Below are 18,112 nucleotides of genomic sequence, written 5' to 3'. Positions count from 1 at the left end.
CAGCTGAGGTTACATGGGGGGATCCATGCAGCATGGAGGGACTCCGCTGCAGTTATCTGGGGGACCCCAGACAGTAGTGAGGGCTGGGGTTACACAGGGAATCCTATGCAGCAGGAGGTGCCTGGCTGGCATGGGTGTGGGAGAAACCCACGCAGTGGCAGGGGCCCAGCCGGAGTTACACGGGTGGGGGAGGAGCCCACACAGCAGGAGGGGCCCAGTCCACATTACACGGGTGGGGGAGAAACCCACACAGTGGCAGGGGCCTGCTTAGCATTACACTAGAGGAGGAGGGACCCGGCGGGGGTTACACGGGTGGGGGGGAGCCCACGCAGCGGGAGGGGCCCAGTCCACATTACACGGGTGGGGGAGAAACCCACACAGTGGCAGGGGCCTGCTTAGCATTACACTAGTGGAGGAGGGACCCGGCGGGGGTTACACGGGTGGGGGGGAGCCCACGCAGAAGGAGGGGCCAGGCCGGGGTTACGGGGGGGCAAAGGCAGCGGGCGGGGGTCTGGCGCAGCGCCGCCCCCTGCACGCCGAGCGCGGCTGGGCCCGGCCGGCCGGAGAAGGAGGAGGAGGTAGGGGGAGGTCCTACTTCGCAGACGCGTCTCCTCCCCTCCTCGGCTCGCTCGGGCTCCGCCGTCCCCGCGCTCCAGCGGGACTGGAGGCTGCCGCGCGGCGGCGGCTTTGGCAGCGGCGGGGCTGTCCGATCACGTCATCGCTTCCGCCCAGTTTCCTCCTGCCGTCGGCGGCGGCGCGCCTCGGACATGGAGTGACTGAGGCGGGGATGGGGCTCGCGCGGGGCCGCCGGCTGCACCCGGGCGCCGCTGCTCCTCGTGCCGCCGCCGCCCGCTGACCGGGCCAGCACCCCCGCCCCGAGCCAGGCCCCCGCCCGCAGCCAGGCGGCCTCCCCCGCAATGTGAAGCCCAGGAAGATGCGGAGGCGCAGCCCGGCTGCCCGCGGCGGGGGATGAGCCTAGACGGGGAGAAAATGACCGAGGAAACCCACCCAGACGAGTAAGTGACGGGGGAGAAACACCTGGGGGAGGGCAAAGTTGTGGCACTTGTGCGTGGAAGGGCTGCGGAGGGGGGGTACCCCGGGTCGGGCCAGCGGGGGCGGTGCATGCCTGCTGCTCCCTGCAGCCATGCCCAGCCCGCTCCCTTTGCTGGTTGCAGGGCCCCTGCTGTGTGCATTGGGTGCACGGTGCATGTCTTTGCAGCCTTTGTTGCTGGGGGAGGGGGCCGGAGAGGCCCAGTGTGTTGTCTGTGCCTCGGCTATATGAACGGTCCTACTAACCCTGCTCCCCTCGGGCTCTGCCCGACTGCTCCCCGCTCGCCCAGCCTGGCTCTTGGAAGCCCCCCGCCAGTGCCTCCAGCCTGGTCAGTCCCCTCCCCTCCCCCGGGGTGTGCGCGCTGTAGCTCTCATATCCGCCATTTCTTTTTTCTTGAATCGCCCTCATTTGCATACCACATTTTCATTCATAAAAAAAAAATACCCTGTCCGGGCAGGCGAGGGCCCGGCGCGGCGTGCCGGGCTGGCCGCTGGTGGAACAGCCCGGCGGGGCTGCCGCCGGGACCCTGCAGCGGCGTGGGCCTGGGGGAAGGTCCCCTGCAAACGGGGTGGCGGGGAGGTCCGGGGCGCCCGGCGGAGCGTGCCTGGCCTGCGGGCGGGGGCTGGGACAGTCGCGCGGAACCTGCTCTGGCGTGAAGGCGGCTGGGACTCGGCTCTGCCTCCAGCGCCGGGCAGGGGCAGAGCTCGCCTCTCCCTGCCCCGTGGGCCAGCTCAGCCAGTGGCGCGGCGGCGGCGGCTGTTTGTGAATAAGACGGTTCCCGTTATTGTCACATGATCCTGGCATTCATAAATCCGGTAACCTTCAGCCTGTCCCATTCACTCGCTCCGGCTGCCTGGTGCGCGGCTGCTGCCCGCAAGGTCTGGCGGGGAGAGACTCTGCCTGGTTGGGAAACTCTCCCTTTTGGGGAAAAAAAAAACCCACTTGTGGGCCCCAGACCACCCCCTGTTCCATGCGCTGCGCTGAAGGGGAAGGGGAAGTGACTCAGTTTTGCAGCACAGGCAAGGGGCGGTCGATGTCCAAGGTGTAATCTCGCAGACGTGGGGAAGATATTGTTACTGTTGCCCCTAATTTGGATGATCGTCAACGCACTCAGAAGAGCAGTTCCTGCCTTTTGGTTTGTGTGAGGATTTATGCAGGAACGCAGTATCCACACTTGACTAGGAGATCCCACTGCCTATATACCTATTGCAACTAATGAACCTTGCACATCCTATTCAAGGAATGGTAGTAAACATGAATAAAAGGTTAAATGTCAAACCATAAAATAACACTGGACCCTACTTAAACGTAATTGGTGTGGGGAAATGCCTATTAAAAGTGCATTATCCTCTGCTGGTTACAGTCTTTGTATGCATATTTAGTAATGAGTTCTTCAGACGCATGCCCTCACATTTTGTCCAGAAATCTTGATTTGACATGTTTGAAGAAAAAAGTAATTGTGGTATAACTTATTCAACTGTTCCATTGTGGCAATTATAATAATGGTTCCGATTCTGTAGTCACTTATATGCATGTTTAAATAAACATAAAAGAACATTTTTTTTTAGTGTTTGCAGGATCATGTCTTAGGTATGTAACCTTCCTCCAGTGAAATATGGTAGTAGTCATCAATAAAATGCACAAGATATTTAATATACAACTCAGACTGTTAGCATGACTTTTCTATTTCAATAGCAATAGAATAGAAAGAGCTGAAATCCTCCAATACCGTAATGCTTTTTTCTTGTAAGTGATCTCCAGTTAAACCTGTCAGTGTTAACAGTATTTGCAAATAAATAGATTAATACTTCTACAAGATCATTTTGTGGCTAAAAGCTAGGGATACCATGTTTGCATTTTTTTCATAATTATTGAGAGGACTGGTCTCAAAAATAAATTAACAAAGATGTTATCACAATATTACGGAAACCTATTTAAGAGATGTACTCACCAAAACATTGGTCCAGGCTATCTTTTTCTGGGTTTGACAGACAGAAAAATGAGTCTCAACCTATAAAACTGGTATATTCTTCAGTATTTGGCATTAGACCCATACTTACAATGACTACTGCAGGTATTTTAAAACATTGTAAAAAATATACAGCTTTATTCCTATTTACAATAGAAATGGTGGTTCAGTGGTGTGTCCTGTGTTATCACTATAGCTAAAAACCAAACCCACACTAAATCAGGTTGTTGCAGAGTGATGAAGGAAATGGCTTTTAACTTCAACCCAGGTGTTAAGAGAGATTATATTTTTGGCATTTCTCAATGGAGAAGCTGTAAAATATCTGCATATTTTATGAAATTGTGATAAATTATGTTGAAGTCTAGCAGACTATGACAATTCTTCCAAATAATAGTCCAGTTTATCATATGGATTTTCTCCACTAATAAAGCTAGGTTTAAAACAAACAAACTGTAGGGTGGTTTTTTTTTTTTTTTTAGTAGTATTACAAAAAATGGTTGCCACACTTTCCAGTCTACTAGGCCATGTCTAAGCATAGTTAGTCTGTAGTGAAGAAATTAACTTTCTGGTTTAAAGTGGATTAAGGTGGTTAGTGGTTATGTATTTATTTATGCTCTTTTATCTAGTTAAACAATATTTTACTTTTTATGGTATTAGATGACAGAATATTCTAAGTGCATTTGGGAGTTGGAGCCAGGATGGATGTTGATTTAAAACAGCGTATTAGAAAATTGAGAGCATTCTGTTCAGAAATCTGATGCTTTGATTTTCAGTGGTTCATTTTGATTTGTTTTAGAATCATTTCCCCCTTTAACTGTTCCACTGCTTATATTTGCATTTCTGTCATGCTTTTAAAAAGGAAACTAACTCATGACTTATTTTATTTTATTTTTCGGGGGGATGGGAAGGATGCCACACCAGTTTGCCCTGGGATCTTCACAGTTTAACCATTCAGAGCTGTCCCTGGCCATTACTTAAATGTGTGATTTACAAGAAAATCTCATGGGCGAGAGGAAGTGGTGCTGGTGACTCAGTGGGCAGCGCTCTTTAGTCTGGGTAACTATTGAACCAATTTCCCAGTATAGTGCTAATTGTCAGTGGCTGTTGGAGGTCCTGTCTTTCAGGTCAAATGTAAAACAGAGGTCCTGACCACTTACATCATTAAACATCCTGAGCAAGTATTTGTAAGAGTAATCATGTTTTTCTAGTGAAGCACGGATTGCTGCAGTACAATTCAGGCAGTTTACATTATGACTTGCTTCAATATTCTCTGTAATTTCCTTTATAAGTAATTCTTCACCTCCTATCCTGAATTGATGGATAATGTTGCTGAAGTAGTGACTTGTATGTTGTTTTTCACTTCAGTAAAAAGAAGTAAGGACCAGTACGCTGATCCATTTCCTCAAGTTCTCCAAACAGTGGTAATAAGCTCTTCTATTTGCCCTTGATATCTGGCTCTGATTTGCTTATTCTAGTTTCACTGAGTACCCTACAAGCATATCACCACAGTACTTCTAATCCATGTTGGTGTTAATGGGCTTGCGAATATTTAATAAAACTTAAACCTAATTAAGATGTAATGTTGAATGAGTTGAAGCTAAGAGACATTAAAAAAATATCAAATTCCATGTTCCTGTGGGCCATTCCATTATAATTGTCTATGCTTAATCCAGCCATTGATCTTTATGAGGGACTCCCACTAAAGTCAGTTTTGTGCAAAAGCTGATGCCAGCTTTTAAATATCAGCAAGTACTATAATTGTCTATACAATTGAAGAATATAGGTTAGTTGATTCTATGTTCCATACAGATGTTAATGTATTATTACATGTTGCTGGTGATGTGTTTACGGGTTTCACTGGGAAGAATATAAGATTCCATCAGAATTTGCATGTACAAAAATCAATTATATTTAATGCTACTTTCACTGAGCATGATGCATACTCCCAGTGCCAGAAGTCGTCACAGGAAGTAATTAAATGGAAAAGGTCAGAAAATGAGGATGTGTTTGTGTGTAGCATTGTTTGTTGTTCTGTGTCAAGATAATTAAGTTAGCTTCAGGGCTTGTCTGTATGGAGACACTCAGGAAAGTTAAGGCAAATTAACTGAAAGTGTGAAGATATAGTACATTAAAGCCTTGTGTGGCTGATCTCATTCAGAAATAAACTGGCCTTAGATCCTCCACCAGCCACCTGTAGCTTATTCATGGCATTAAGTTAGCTGGGAAGCAAACAGTTTGTGACTCTGATTAGAAGTGTCAAAGTTGCTTTATGAAAGTCTGTAGCAATTATGCTATGGGGTGCTGACCTTGCGGAAACTTGGTCCTAGAAACAGTAGAGCAGGGGTCAGCAACCTTTCAGAAGTGGTGTGCTGAGTCTTATTTATTCACTTTTGTTTAAGGTTTCGTGTGCCAGTCATACATTTTAACATTTTTAGAAGGTCTCTTTCTATAAGTCTATAATATATAACTAAACTGTGGTTGTATGTAAAGTACGTAAAGTTTTTAAAATGTTTAAGAAGATTGATTTAAAATTAAATTAAAATGCAGAGCCCCCCGGACCGGTGGCCAGCACCTGGGCACTGTGATTGCCACTGAAAATCAGCTGGCATGCATGCCATAGGTTGCCTACCCCTGCAGTAGAGACACATCCCAAACTTTGCAAATATGACTAGCAATCCTCTTGAAATGTTTCAAATAACAGTTTAAAGTGGAATATTAACTTTGCATTGGCATGTTTTGCAGCTGGTTTTATTGTGTCGGATACACTGATCCCACCCACCACTGAAAATAAGAGCCATACATCATCACTGTGCTCACTGTGAATGCTGAAAATATTCAAGCTTTAAGGTTGCCCTTTAGAATTAGACTTGTCTCATTTTCGGAGTAACGTTGTCTATTGCACATTACTGACTGCTGTCTCCTAGATGTAATAAACAACTGATTGCCTTTTTTTTCTTTTTTTTTTTTTTTTGTCATGAGTATGAGCTGTACAGGAGGACACTGGCCATACTGTGTGTCATGATGTCATTGCTTGCGCTTGGGACAGGACATGCAGGCTTGCCAAAATTTAACCATTCACTTTTTGGCCTAAAAATGTAATATGATTATTTCTGAGGTTTATACATTACTTTAAAAAATACTACAAATAACTAGCTAATGTATTCAATTACATTGAGAGCTAACTCTTTTCAAGGGAAGTTCTTAATGAGATGTGATAATTGAATCTAGCACCTTCTACTTCCTTATCCCAGGCCAGGGCTTTAAAGGGACTCATAGGTTTGTTTGTTTATGTATTTATACTACATCCTGAATGGTTTATGGGAATGGTATGTGGCACCTGGTCAAGTGAGAAAAGCAAGACAAAGAGAAGTCAAGACAACAGGGAAGGAACAGAACTGGTAGAGGTGCACCATATTTCTCACCAGAGGTAGCACTTCACTCTTAATTACAGACAAGAACAGCAAGTTCAGGTATTGGGAAGCTAAAGTGATAAGGGGAATCAAATAATTTGCCGTCAGTTAGACAAAAAAGTCCATAGTCCATCTATCCTTTTAAACGCTTTTTTGTTTTTTTTCGTGGGAAAGTGTGGTTCTCAAATTGACAGCCCTGCAACTAGAGATTGTTTGCTACTTATAAAACAGATGCAGCCCAGGCAGGGGCAATGGACTGCCCTGCAATGTGCCTCATTTCTGATCTGGCAAAACTGCCACTAAGGGCTGAAAGGTTTATTTCCTCTGCAGGTTTATTAAATCTTGACACTCCAAACAAGAGTATCCAATGTAGTGGGATGTTTTAATGTAGCTCTGTGAGAGCTGGATTTAAATTATAAATTTGTTTGTTAGGCCAGCAAGCCACCATTGCATAGCACTCACTTTTAGTCTCTCAGACTGAGCCATATTAGAACCAGTGACATTGAGGAAAAAAAGGAAACTGAAAGCCACCATAAATCCCTTGAGCCTTCCAATTCCTCTGCTTCCCAACACACCCTGTCAAGTTTATTAAATGAACTCTACTCATCATCTCGCACTGTGCTAGAGGGAAGGAAATGATCCTCCAGTTGGGTAAAACCTGGGAGAGGAGTCATCAGGCAGTGGAATACCTTTTATATCTTTAGAGGGACAAATCCAAAGCAAATGGTGTAAAACGGGCTCAAGCCTGTCATATTCTGGGTGCACTCAACTTCCACGGAAGTCAAGGAATTAAGAATACTTGCAGCCTTGCAAGGCTGTACCCTATATATCCTTGTATCTTGGGACTAAGTCTGCTCAAGAAGATATGTGCAGCTCCTGCTGACTTAGTGGATTGTGCATGTTTGTTAAAAGGCAGAATAATGCCTTCATATGAGAAACTGAGATTTACACGACTACAAGTTTACATTGTGGGCACACAAATAGTTACAGAACTGATAAAACAAAAGTACATAATCAGAAACTACGGGTGCAGGCAGAGTCTCTAATACGTAACCTGTTTGCTGAACAGACTAGTCAGTTCGTGTATTTAAACTGCCATGGTAGTGTAGACAGCAAGAAATGATGGTATGTAGGCTCTGATGTGAGAGTATAATTTCATAATTCTACTAAATGAAACATATAAGTGAATTATTAGCCTACCTGATTTTGCATCTTGTGCACAGAGAGCCAGAAATGCAATACTTAGGCCAGTTATCCATTTTGTTGAGGTGAATGGGTGGCTAATTCTCTTGGTTTTTTCTTTCCTCATTGCACTGCTGTCACATATTTAGCATTGAAATCTAGCAAATAGGAGTATAAGGAGAATCCCTGCACTTTATTTCCTTTGCCAAATAGACTGAAATAGACTGAAAATTTAATCACCAACAAATATACACTATGCACAGCAGGAACTGAAGAGGGGATATGGCAGCCTTTCCCCAGTCATAAAGCCTAGAGAGAAGAGGAGGAGCTCCCAGGAGCAGAACCAGCCGCTAGAAGTGAAGGCCCTCCTCAACCCTAGTAGGAGCTTGGGGTAGTGGGGCATCTTCCAAACTCTTAGTCTGTGATGTCAGCTTCATTGGTCCTGCTTTGAGCAGGGGGCTGGACTAGATGACCTCCTGAGGTCTCTTCCAACCCTGATATTCTATGATTCTTACAACTTGATTTTGGGACACTTTTTTTTGCCAATGGTTTTGCCTCAGACTCCTCCTGCTTTTCTCCCTTAATACCTCTGCTTTCTGCCCTGTCCCTGCTTTCCATAAACTCTTCCTCCTTTCCTCTCCCTTCTTCTTCCCCTTCCTTTTGCCTTTGCATTTGTTTGGCCTTACTAATTCTCACCGCCAACCCCATTTAAAAAGAAACACAGGGCTTGTGTACATGGGGAAATTGACCAGCATAGCTATAGTGCAATAATTATAAGTTTTCTGCTGTGTCTATACTGGTTTAACTCCCTGTGTGGATGCTGTATTCTCAAATGAAAGTGACTTTATTCCAGAATAATTCTTCCGCTATAGCTACGCTGGAGTATTTCACTATGCAGACAAGCCCTAAGGTTTGTGCCAGATATCACTTCGATAATTTAAGTTCTTCGTCCATTTATTCCCTATTCTTCAGGTGTGTTATGTCTTTTAGAATGTAAGCTTTTTGGGGAAGGGGCTCTCTTTTCCTGAGAGTTTGAACAATGCCTAGTTCATTGGGACCCTGATCCTGACTGGAGTTTTGGGCACTACCACAATATAAATGATGATCAGTGATAGTCTGTCTTTCCAGCATGGGACTGTTATAATACAAAACAAATGACTGGCTAAAACTTACTAAGTATTGTTCATTTTTCATAAGTTTCTATGTAATGTAACATAAATGCTTTTAGGATATGAAACTTAACCTTACTGAAGTCTTAATTCTGTGCTGTATTTCCAAAAAACATCATTGTGCTTTTATTTCTAGAAATTTTCCTTAGATGAACATTTGAGCTCATGTATACTACCTGGGTAGCCCAAAGTCACCTACTCCGGTACCAGGTGTTGTTGTTCACTGCTCTGAAAGAATTGCACGGTATTAAATGAAGTATCAGAGTACCGACTGTATTGTCCCTGCACCTATATACCCTTGCTACATTTAATTTTTAGTTTAGAGACAAGAATATGTTTATTGGGAGAAAATTTTCTCCCAGTGAAGTTAAACAAAATGTGCGTCAGGCAGCAGTTTGAACATGTCATACACTCTCTGCAGAGAGATGATAAACTGCTCACCTTTCTCTTTAGGTGGAATTTTCAGTCTCCTTTTCTGCTCACATTCTTCCTGTTTCATTTTTTGTTCTGAAGAATAGTTTTTTTAGCTCCCTTTTTTAGCCCCCTTCCCTTACACTGTTTGTCTCTCACACTTGTCCTTTTCTCTCCTGTTTCTGTTCCATCACTTGCTGCTTTATCTCTCCTCCTCCCAAGGGAAAACCTGCCATCACTGCATTTCAGTTTTCTTGCCTCAGAATCTTCTGTTTCCAAAATCCTCTTCCCCTTCCCCCTTTTTTTAAAGGGATGTTGCCCAAAATTACTCTGCTTGCTCTTTTGACTAGCTATAGAGGAAAAGAGTATCTCTTAATGAGCCTATTACATATACCAGTCAAATACCTTTTTGAATGCCAGATATTCAATGCAGTAGAACTGGATGCGTACCTTAAAAGTAAATTACGTCACAGAATAATATTATAAACTTACTTTCAGGGTTGTAAATACATGTCATTTTTTAACCAGGGTACCACCTATTGCTTGAGATTTAACCTTCTCTCAAACTGCCAAATTAGAATCCATGTTAGTCGTTGGCCTGTTTCATCTGTGTTCATATAACTTCCTTGTTGGACAAAACCAAAAAACACATCCTCTCTCCAAGTGTAACTTTAAGGGGAATATATGCCAAAGATCCCCCATACTACACTCTGGGTAAACTCTGTCAAGGAGTCGACAGCCAGGGGAAGATGCTTTGTGGCCCAGTTACAAAGCCCTCTGTGACTAATTGATTGTTAGCCAGGAAAGAACTTTCCTCATCTTTGGCAAGCTGGGGATTCACAACTCGGTACCAAAACTACTGGGCTTCTTTATCTCCGACACTCATGTAAGCCAAGTAGCCATTGGGCAGTTTTGTTGTCAAACTAACTTAGGAAGAAAGTGGGCTTAGGTCACCATTGATGGGCTGTGCTTTTGACCTTAGGAGGTAAAAGCTACCTCAGTAAGAAGCAGCCTTCGTTGTGCAGTAGCTGTGGCCTAGCGGCTATGGAGACAAATTTAAGCTGTGCAATGCCCTTAGTAAAGTTTTAACTAAATCTAACCTATTTTATTTTAAGACTTTACCTATATGTTAAAAGGACTTTCAAAACTATTTTTAGAACTACCTCTTCCTGTATCTGTTTCTCTCTGGGAACAGTGTTCCTCTCTCAACAAGAGCAGACATCTTTTTTGCAATATTTGGGCAAGGCAGGTAGAGTCCGCTGATGCCAGATCCAGCCATTGATCTTTATGAGGGACTCCCACTAAAGTCAGTCTTGTGCAAAAGCTGATGACAGCTTTTAAATATCAGTAAGTACTATGTGAAAGTAAAGGTTCCCATCCTGCAAGCTGCTTTGTACAGACAGACCCCTGCACTTGTGTGGAGCCCCATTGCTGGACCAGGGCCTAAATTTTTAAGAGCTGATTTCTGCTTAGCATTTGAATGCATGTGAAGACTTAGAAACATTTAGATTTTAAAAGTCATATTATTCAGAATAAAAAAATATGCTGAAAGTTTCAAATTAGTCTAAGTTCTATTAGAAAACACTCAGGACTCTATTTTTTCTCATACATTTAAATGTATAGCATCACTTTAATAAAGTAGCTGAGCGAGATTAGTTTCCTGTTCAGTAATTTTATAATATTGAATAATTTAACTGCCAATGTACTACTTTAAACAGGTATGTCTAATAGTTACTATCATGGGGAAAATATTGGTTTCATTTTTATTAAAATTTCATTAAATTTTATTCATGAAAGTCTGATGATGGCGCTGAAGAGTCTCAAAAGCTAGAGGAAATCTCTTTTTGTGCTTCCCCAAACAGCTGACCACGTGTCCTCGGTCTTGGCCTACAACACCAGTCTGGTTCCTCCCTTGCCTTCAGTATTTGTAATTGTATTAAAATGTGGCTTTATTATCTGGATTAATGCGCATTGAGGATTAGATTGATACCACTAAAATCACTTCACATGTGACCTAAAGGTTATTTTGAACTAGTGTCTCCAGACGAGACTGTAGTTCACTGACTCGTATGGTATCTTTTTGCTTTTGTCCTTATGCAGTGGAAAAAGCAGTTCTGAAAAGATCTCCCAAACTCAAAAAGGCCACCCGTTCACCCTTCTGCTAGACATTCCTCTTGTATGCATTTATTTTTTTTCTTTCCAACACCACTCTGAAACAAACAGGCAGAGTGGTCTCCCTTGTGGAAAAATCAGTATTGACTTGTTTCTTGCAGCTGAAGTGCTGCCAAAGAGCATCTATAGAGTGGTCCCTACTGGGTGACACCAAATGTTCTCTATGAGCGGTGTTTAATGCCCTATCACAGTGCTTCTGTAGCTGACAATATTACATGCTATGTTCAGTGAAAGCCAGGATGCTAATTCACACATGTTTTCAGTATATTTTTTTCCATTAACATGTCTTAACAATTTGGTTCTCCCGCATTTTAACACGTGGAAAGTAATCTACCTGTTGATGAGCAGAAAGGTATGCCCCAAAGCTGCTGTAAGGTTACTAATACTTCTAGTTACAACATATAAAGAGGAGTGTGTGTTGCCTCAACTTGAGACAAAAGTGAGTTAAGATTGTGACTCCATCAGCTAATGCTCTGATATTCGGTTGCAGCAGGGGCAGGTCCTCAGTGTATTTCCTCTTGCACATCCTCTCCTTTGGCAACAGGACTGCTACCTACTGACTTTAGAGTGGGAATTGACAAACCGCAACACTGGAACTAAAGCTGGTAACTCTCATGATCTTTAAAATTGCTTTTTAAAGCACCAACTATACATTTTCCCCATGTTATTAGCCAAGTAGTGCAGTGGAAGGATGCCAGGAGGCATCCAGAGGGTTAATGAGAGCGTAAATTCAGACATTCCTGTGTGGCTTCTACATGGGCTGTTGCAAGCTATTTACAAATAGACTGACTTTTAAATGCTTGTATGAGAGTAAATAGACCATCTAATCCTTTGAGCCCCAGAAGTTTATGAAATCATTTATTTAATTTTAAGGACTCTGTTAAATATATAGAACTTTAAATGTTCAAAGTTTGGTGCCATCTTTCTAAGATAATTAACTTCACTGCCACAGCAGGCTTTCTGTTGTATTACCAACTTTGTCTCTTAGGTAGGGAAGCTAAGGTAGAGAGGCTAAGTGACTCGCCCAAGGCCGCACAGTGAGTCCATGGTAGTCCGATTCAGACTGTAGTAGTTTGACACCTAACATTTTAGTGGTGCATGCTGGTGCTTTTATACTTAAAAATTTGTAGTGAAAACTTCATCTCTTAGGATTTATAACTCTGCCATCATAATTCACTCCTGACTAAAACTTGACACAAAAGGTAGCAGGCTGATCGTACTCTCTCGCCCATCCTCCCCTTCTTTACATGCTATTAAAATGAGACTTATTTATTTGTTTTATCGGTGGCTGGAGGGAGGAGAGAGTAAAAGTAGTAAATTATGTTGGCAAGTGTCCTTTTTGTAAGGAGTGCTTTTGATACTCTTTTGTATTCATATGTCTTTAATCAACTTTGTTTTAAAATGGAAGTTGTCAAATAATTAGTCCAAATAAAATCAATTAAACTTAGAAATAAGCAATACTGTCAGTCAAATTAGTTCAAACTTTAGGTTTTGTAAAAAGTAAGCTTTTACAAAAGTGGAGATTAGTAAAGCTTCCAGGGACATAAATCCTATAGAAACAGCAAAGAATCCTGTGGCACCTTATAGACTAACAGACGTTTTGGCGCATGAGCTTTCGTGGGTGAATACCCACTTCTTCAGATGCATGTGGTGGAAATTTCCAGGGGCAGGTATATATATGCTAGCAAGCAAGCTAGAGATAACGAGGTCAGTTCAATCAGGGAGGATGAGGCCCTGTTCTAGCAGTTGAAGTGTGAAAACCAAGAGAGGAGAAACTGGTTCTGTAGTTGGCAAGCCATTCACAGTCTTTGTTCAGTCCTGAGCTGATGGTGTCAAATTTGCAGATGAACTGAAGCTCAGCAGTTTCTCTTTGAAGTCTGGTCCTGAAGTTTTTTTGCTGCAGGATGGCCACCTTAAGGTCTGCAGTAGAGTGGCCAGGGAGGTTGAAGTGCTCTCCTACAGGTTTTTGTATATTGCCATTCCTAATGTCTGATTAGGAATGGCAATATACAAAATATACAACCTCCCTGGCCACTCTATTGCAGACCTTAAGGTGGCCATCCTGCAGCAAAAAAACTTCAGGACCAGACTTCAAAGAGAAACTGCTGAGCTTCAGTTCATCTCAAATTTGACACCATCAGCTCAGGATTGAACAAAGACTGTGAATGGCTTGCCAACTACAGAACCAGTTTCTCCTCTCTTGGTTTTCACACCTCAACTGCTAGAACAGGGCCTCATCCTCCCTGATTGAACTGACCTCGTTATCTCTAGCTTGCTTGCTAGCATATATATACCTGCCCCTGGAAATTTCCACCACATGCATCTGAAGAAGTAGGTATTCACCCACGAAAGCTCATGCTCCAAAACGTCTGTTAGTCTGTTAGGTGCCACAGGATTCTTTGCTGCTTTTACAGATCCAGACTAACACGGCTACCCCTCTGATACCCTATAGAAACAGTTATTTTAAAGAAATACACTTTTCCCCATCATGTTTTCAAACCAGAGATTGTGGCATTGTGCATGACAACCGGAAAGTTAAATTAATTAGAAACTGACTTCACAAAAGTGATGAAGACAAGTCTATTTTTATTGTGCCAGCTGATTAAAATGCAGAAAGTAAGCTAATAGCATCAATGACAAAAAGTAACGTAGACTTTTAAATACTTTCCATTTTAATAATGGAAAGTGGTGGTGGTTGTAAAGACATTTTGTAAATCATGATTCTTATTTTCCTTGAAGACATACATGTAAATAAAGAAAGACAGCTCCTACTAATGCTTAATGCATATGAGTGACTTTCCTTAAACAAGTAGTTCCGTATATCAATAGAACTACTTAGTTATCTGCAGGATAGGACTCTGCATTACTGAGACCTGCAATATTGTATGTATGTTGCATCTTTTTAGGCGGAGTCTAACATACACATTGAGGACTGAATGCTGCAGGAGGTTATAGGAATATTCTCATTGTAAGCACTATGTCCACTAGTGAGGGTTTTGCAAGACTGGTTTCTTTTTAATATTTTTCCATGTACTTATATAAACTATAATGGCTGTAAAGATCTTATCACAGAGGTGATGTGCCTTTTAAAAATACTTCCTAAAAACAAATTACACAGTAGGCCTCAACAGCTATTTTGGAGCCATTAGTCAAGTCAGTTCATGTTTTTACAAGTTCTTTGTGTAGTTATATAATTTGCATCTTGCAGTTTAAATTTAATAAGTCATAAGGTTTCCGGAGATCATCACTCTCGTTCTTGTAGGTGGATTGCTTTTTCAAAAAGAGGATTTAAAAATATAAAGGTAATTAAGTGAGAGAGAAATCGACAAAAGCAAAAAATAGAAAGGTGAGACTCTATCCTTGTGTATCCATTTTCACACAAGAAGCTGTCTTTTGTACCCCTCTTGCAGAGTGTTGGAGCCCAGGCTCCAGCCCCAGCCCAAATGTCTACACTGCTATTTTTGGCCCTGCAAGTCCAAGTCAGCTGACTCGGGCTCTGAAACTTGATGCCACATGTTTTTTATTGCAGTGTAGACATGCCCATAGTGTATGTGCGCCATGGGACCAAAATAAAGTTGCCTGGGCAACTTTAATTCTGACACTTCCAGACTTTTGAGTGGTTGGTTACCAATAACCTTAACCTTTTAAAATAGCTTTTTGGTATTCAATAATATATACAGTTAATGAGGGGAAGGAAAAAGTGTCTCCATTAATGGGCCTGGTTCCAGTGGGGCACTTGATAGTTGTGACATCACTTGGAGCTGGAGCTAGTAGAACATAACTTTGCAGCACCTGTAAAAGAAATCAGTATGCCTGGGTTTTTCAAAGGTGTCTAAGGGAGTTAAGGTTAGGCAAGGGCCTGACTCCCTTAGGTGCCCCTGAAAATTCCGACCTGTATGCCTCGACCTTATTTGGAACAACCAGACTTAAGCTTTGTTGCAGACCACCCTTGGGAACTGCCTAAAAACAAAATTCCAATCCCCCTCCGTGCCCCCCAATTGCCTGATAAAAGTACATATCAGAAAATAAGTACACCTTTTATATATCAAACTGAAATGTTCATAAACTAGCAGACCTGTCAAATACATTGTAACCATTTACTTTTAAAAAAGTTAATGCAAAAGATTATTCATTTAACCAGTTTCTAATTCATTTTTCAAAATAATACTAGCATTAACCCAAGAATTTTTCCCAAGTTTATAACTGTAGTGAATTTAAAGATATGTTGTGTATTGATAACTTAAGATCCATAAAGTATTTTGTATTTGATACCTTGGCTAAGGCTTTTATCTCATGTGCTCTTCCCTTGCGCATGCGCACACTATATATGAGATGCTAAACTAATAATAATTTCAATAGCTCTGTAACAGTTTGCGATTATTCTCAGACTCCAGAATAAAGCTAGCCAAATATACCAAATTTCAGCACTTTAAAAGGGTAGTACAATTTCATACTGTCTTGTGTCCTAGTCAGAATAGTATCCAGATATTTAATAATAGCTTAGTGAAAAATAATTCTGGCGAGCTTGTCATTTTGGGAGTGTGTGTGCATGAGCACTCATATCACTAAGGAGGTACAGGCTACCTTTATCAAGTTATCAGAGGAACAGCTCATCCCAGCGTGCTGTAAGGTCAGAAAAGAACACGTGCCAATAAATATTTCATTGCTATATTTTTTTATGTACACTATCTTCAAAGAGAGAACTTCGGGCATTTGATCTGGGCAAAAAAAACGCTGTCACAAACTAGCAGTGAGCATGAGTAGTAACCTACTTCTTAGATGTTACTGCTACAAAATAATATCCGTGGTGTGCCTATGTCCTGTAATGATGTTGGTGATATAATTATTAACTGACTTTATTTTCCTGATTACACTGGGGCCTTTGAAGTATATTTAATATGGATATTAAAGTGTGGACAAAGAATAGTGTTACACCTGTAACAAATAGCTTCTTGATATCTGAATAAAATACTTGAAGTAGAAACTGCATGGATGTCCAGAGTAGCTGATAGAAAAATAGTCTTTATGTTTCCCAAAGAGGAATAATTATCCTTAAATAATACTTTAATGGTTAGTTCTGTTCTGCACTAAAGAGTTAGGTCTACCCACCTACATTGCTCAGGGGTGTGAAAAATCCACCCCCCTGAGCACCTATAGTTAAGCCGACCCAACCGTCAGGTAGACAGTGCTAGGATGATGGAAGAATTCTTTCATCTACCTAGCTACTGCTTCTCAGGGAGGTGGATTACCTATTCTGGTTTCATGCCTGCCAGCTCACCCTCCCACTTCATCGGCAGCCCACTGGGGACCCTGGGCGTCCAGTGTCTGCATCTTCAGGATAGTTTGCTGGGCAGACTGCCCTTGGACCAAATTTGAAATAGCAGAGTCTTTTGAAAGAAAGAGGTTACTTTTTTTCACGTAGGTCTAGCCACAAGCCTTAAAATACAAATCTCACAAACATATCTTATGAGAGTAAAACCTTGCCGGAGGATTTAAGACAATCAAATGTCTTGCTTATCCGTTTGTCTGTTTGGCAAGCATGTTTCTTCATGAAAGGCTACAGCTGTAGGCAAGTGTACCCAGAATCCAACATAAATCCAGGGCACATAATAAACCAGCAGCCTGCTCATATTGCAAGTGAATTTGCTGGGAAACTAGTTTAGTGAAAATACGAAGAATAGCATTCTACCTTACACCTTAGTGCAATGACTGAAGATGAGGAGGGGAACAAGCCCCTCAAGCCCTACCGATGCCCTCTTCAACCTGAGTGAAGGACCCCATACGTTTTCATTATTCATTTCAACAGAAAATGGACTTAGTCCTAGGCTCCTTTGAGTAATTTTCCTCTAACTTGCTGTGGTGTTAATGATTGTGATGAAGCGGAGAAACAGCCAGCCAGCCAGCACAGCAGGGGTTAAAAAAAGCCTTTGGGCCCAGCTAGCCCCACCCCACCATACCTGCAGCCAATGACAGGCCTAGAGGGGGAATAAAAGAAGGAAGCTCAGTTCAGGGCTGACTGGCAAAGAGGCAGGAGCTGGCTGTCTCCCTGCCTGAAGGGATAGCGCACAGGTGCCTGCCAGTCAAGGCAGCCCCCTGGAAGTAAGCACTAGTTTCCCAGCCAAAGGAGACTGCAGACGAATCCCCAGTGTGGGGAAACTGAGTGAGCAAACCACAGAGACATTGTGAGGCTTGCCCTCACCAGCTTGCAGCTGTCCTGCCCAAAGTAGCCTAGGACCGCAGCAAGGCACCATCCAGCCCCAGAGGGAATCCTGTGGGAAGCAAGCCAGCTGGTAGATTGGACTAGAGGGGCCACCCCCCAAACTGAACAGATTGGTAGGAAGTAGCCCAGGGCAGCAGATTCTGACTCCCTGCCAGGAGGGATACCAACCTCCCTCTTCAGGGGTTGACATACGCAGGGCCCTGGGCTATGACCTGGTGGAGAGGGATGGCCTGGGTCCTGCTACCCGCACCCCAGCCTTAAAGGCTGAGGCCACTCAGCCAGCAGGAGGCTGAGAGCCAGGTGATCTAACCGCTAGGCTGCCCGGCTACCCAAGCCCTGTTACAGTGATCAATATTGCATCTTTTATTGTCTGTTTCTTTGTAATGTGAACTAAAGCAGCATACTGCATGCTAGTTAAGAATGCCACTTTCAATGACTGATTTATAATAACAATCAATATACAAGTTATTTCCAAGGACAATTTTGATAAGGGGTAAAAATTTAAAAAGTATATAAGTCCCATTTGCA

At 42.7% G+C, this 18,112-nt stretch overlaps 1 protein-coding gene across 2 annotated transcripts in view; it reads left to right on the top strand.

Annotated features, from left to right (window-relative positions):
• The first annotated feature begins 875 nt into the window (after positions 1 to 875).
• SPRED2 (sprouty related EVH1 domain containing 2) overlaps positions 876 to 18,112 on the top strand; it is an 85,884-nt gene continuing 68,647 nt past the window's right edge. For both annotated transcript variants that reach the window (XM_050952186.1, XM_050952185.1), the window contains exon 1: positions 876 to 1,016. In XM_050952186.1, the coding sequence (XP_050808143.1) occupies positions 970 to 1,016 (47 nt within the window). In that variant the 5' untranslated portion in view covers positions 876 to 969. The remainder of the gene's footprint in view (positions 1,017 to 18,112) is intronic.

Source organism: Gopherus flavomarginatus, chromosome 4 (genome assembly GCF_025201925.1).
Source record: "Gopherus flavomarginatus isolate rGopFla2 chromosome 4, rGopFla2.mat.asm, whole genome shotgun sequence".
Taxonomy (NCBI): Eukaryota; Metazoa; Chordata; order Testudines; family Testudinidae; genus Gopherus; species Gopherus flavomarginatus.
Note: the sequence above shows the minus strand (reverse complement) of the source record. Positions and strands in the feature narration are given on the sequence as shown.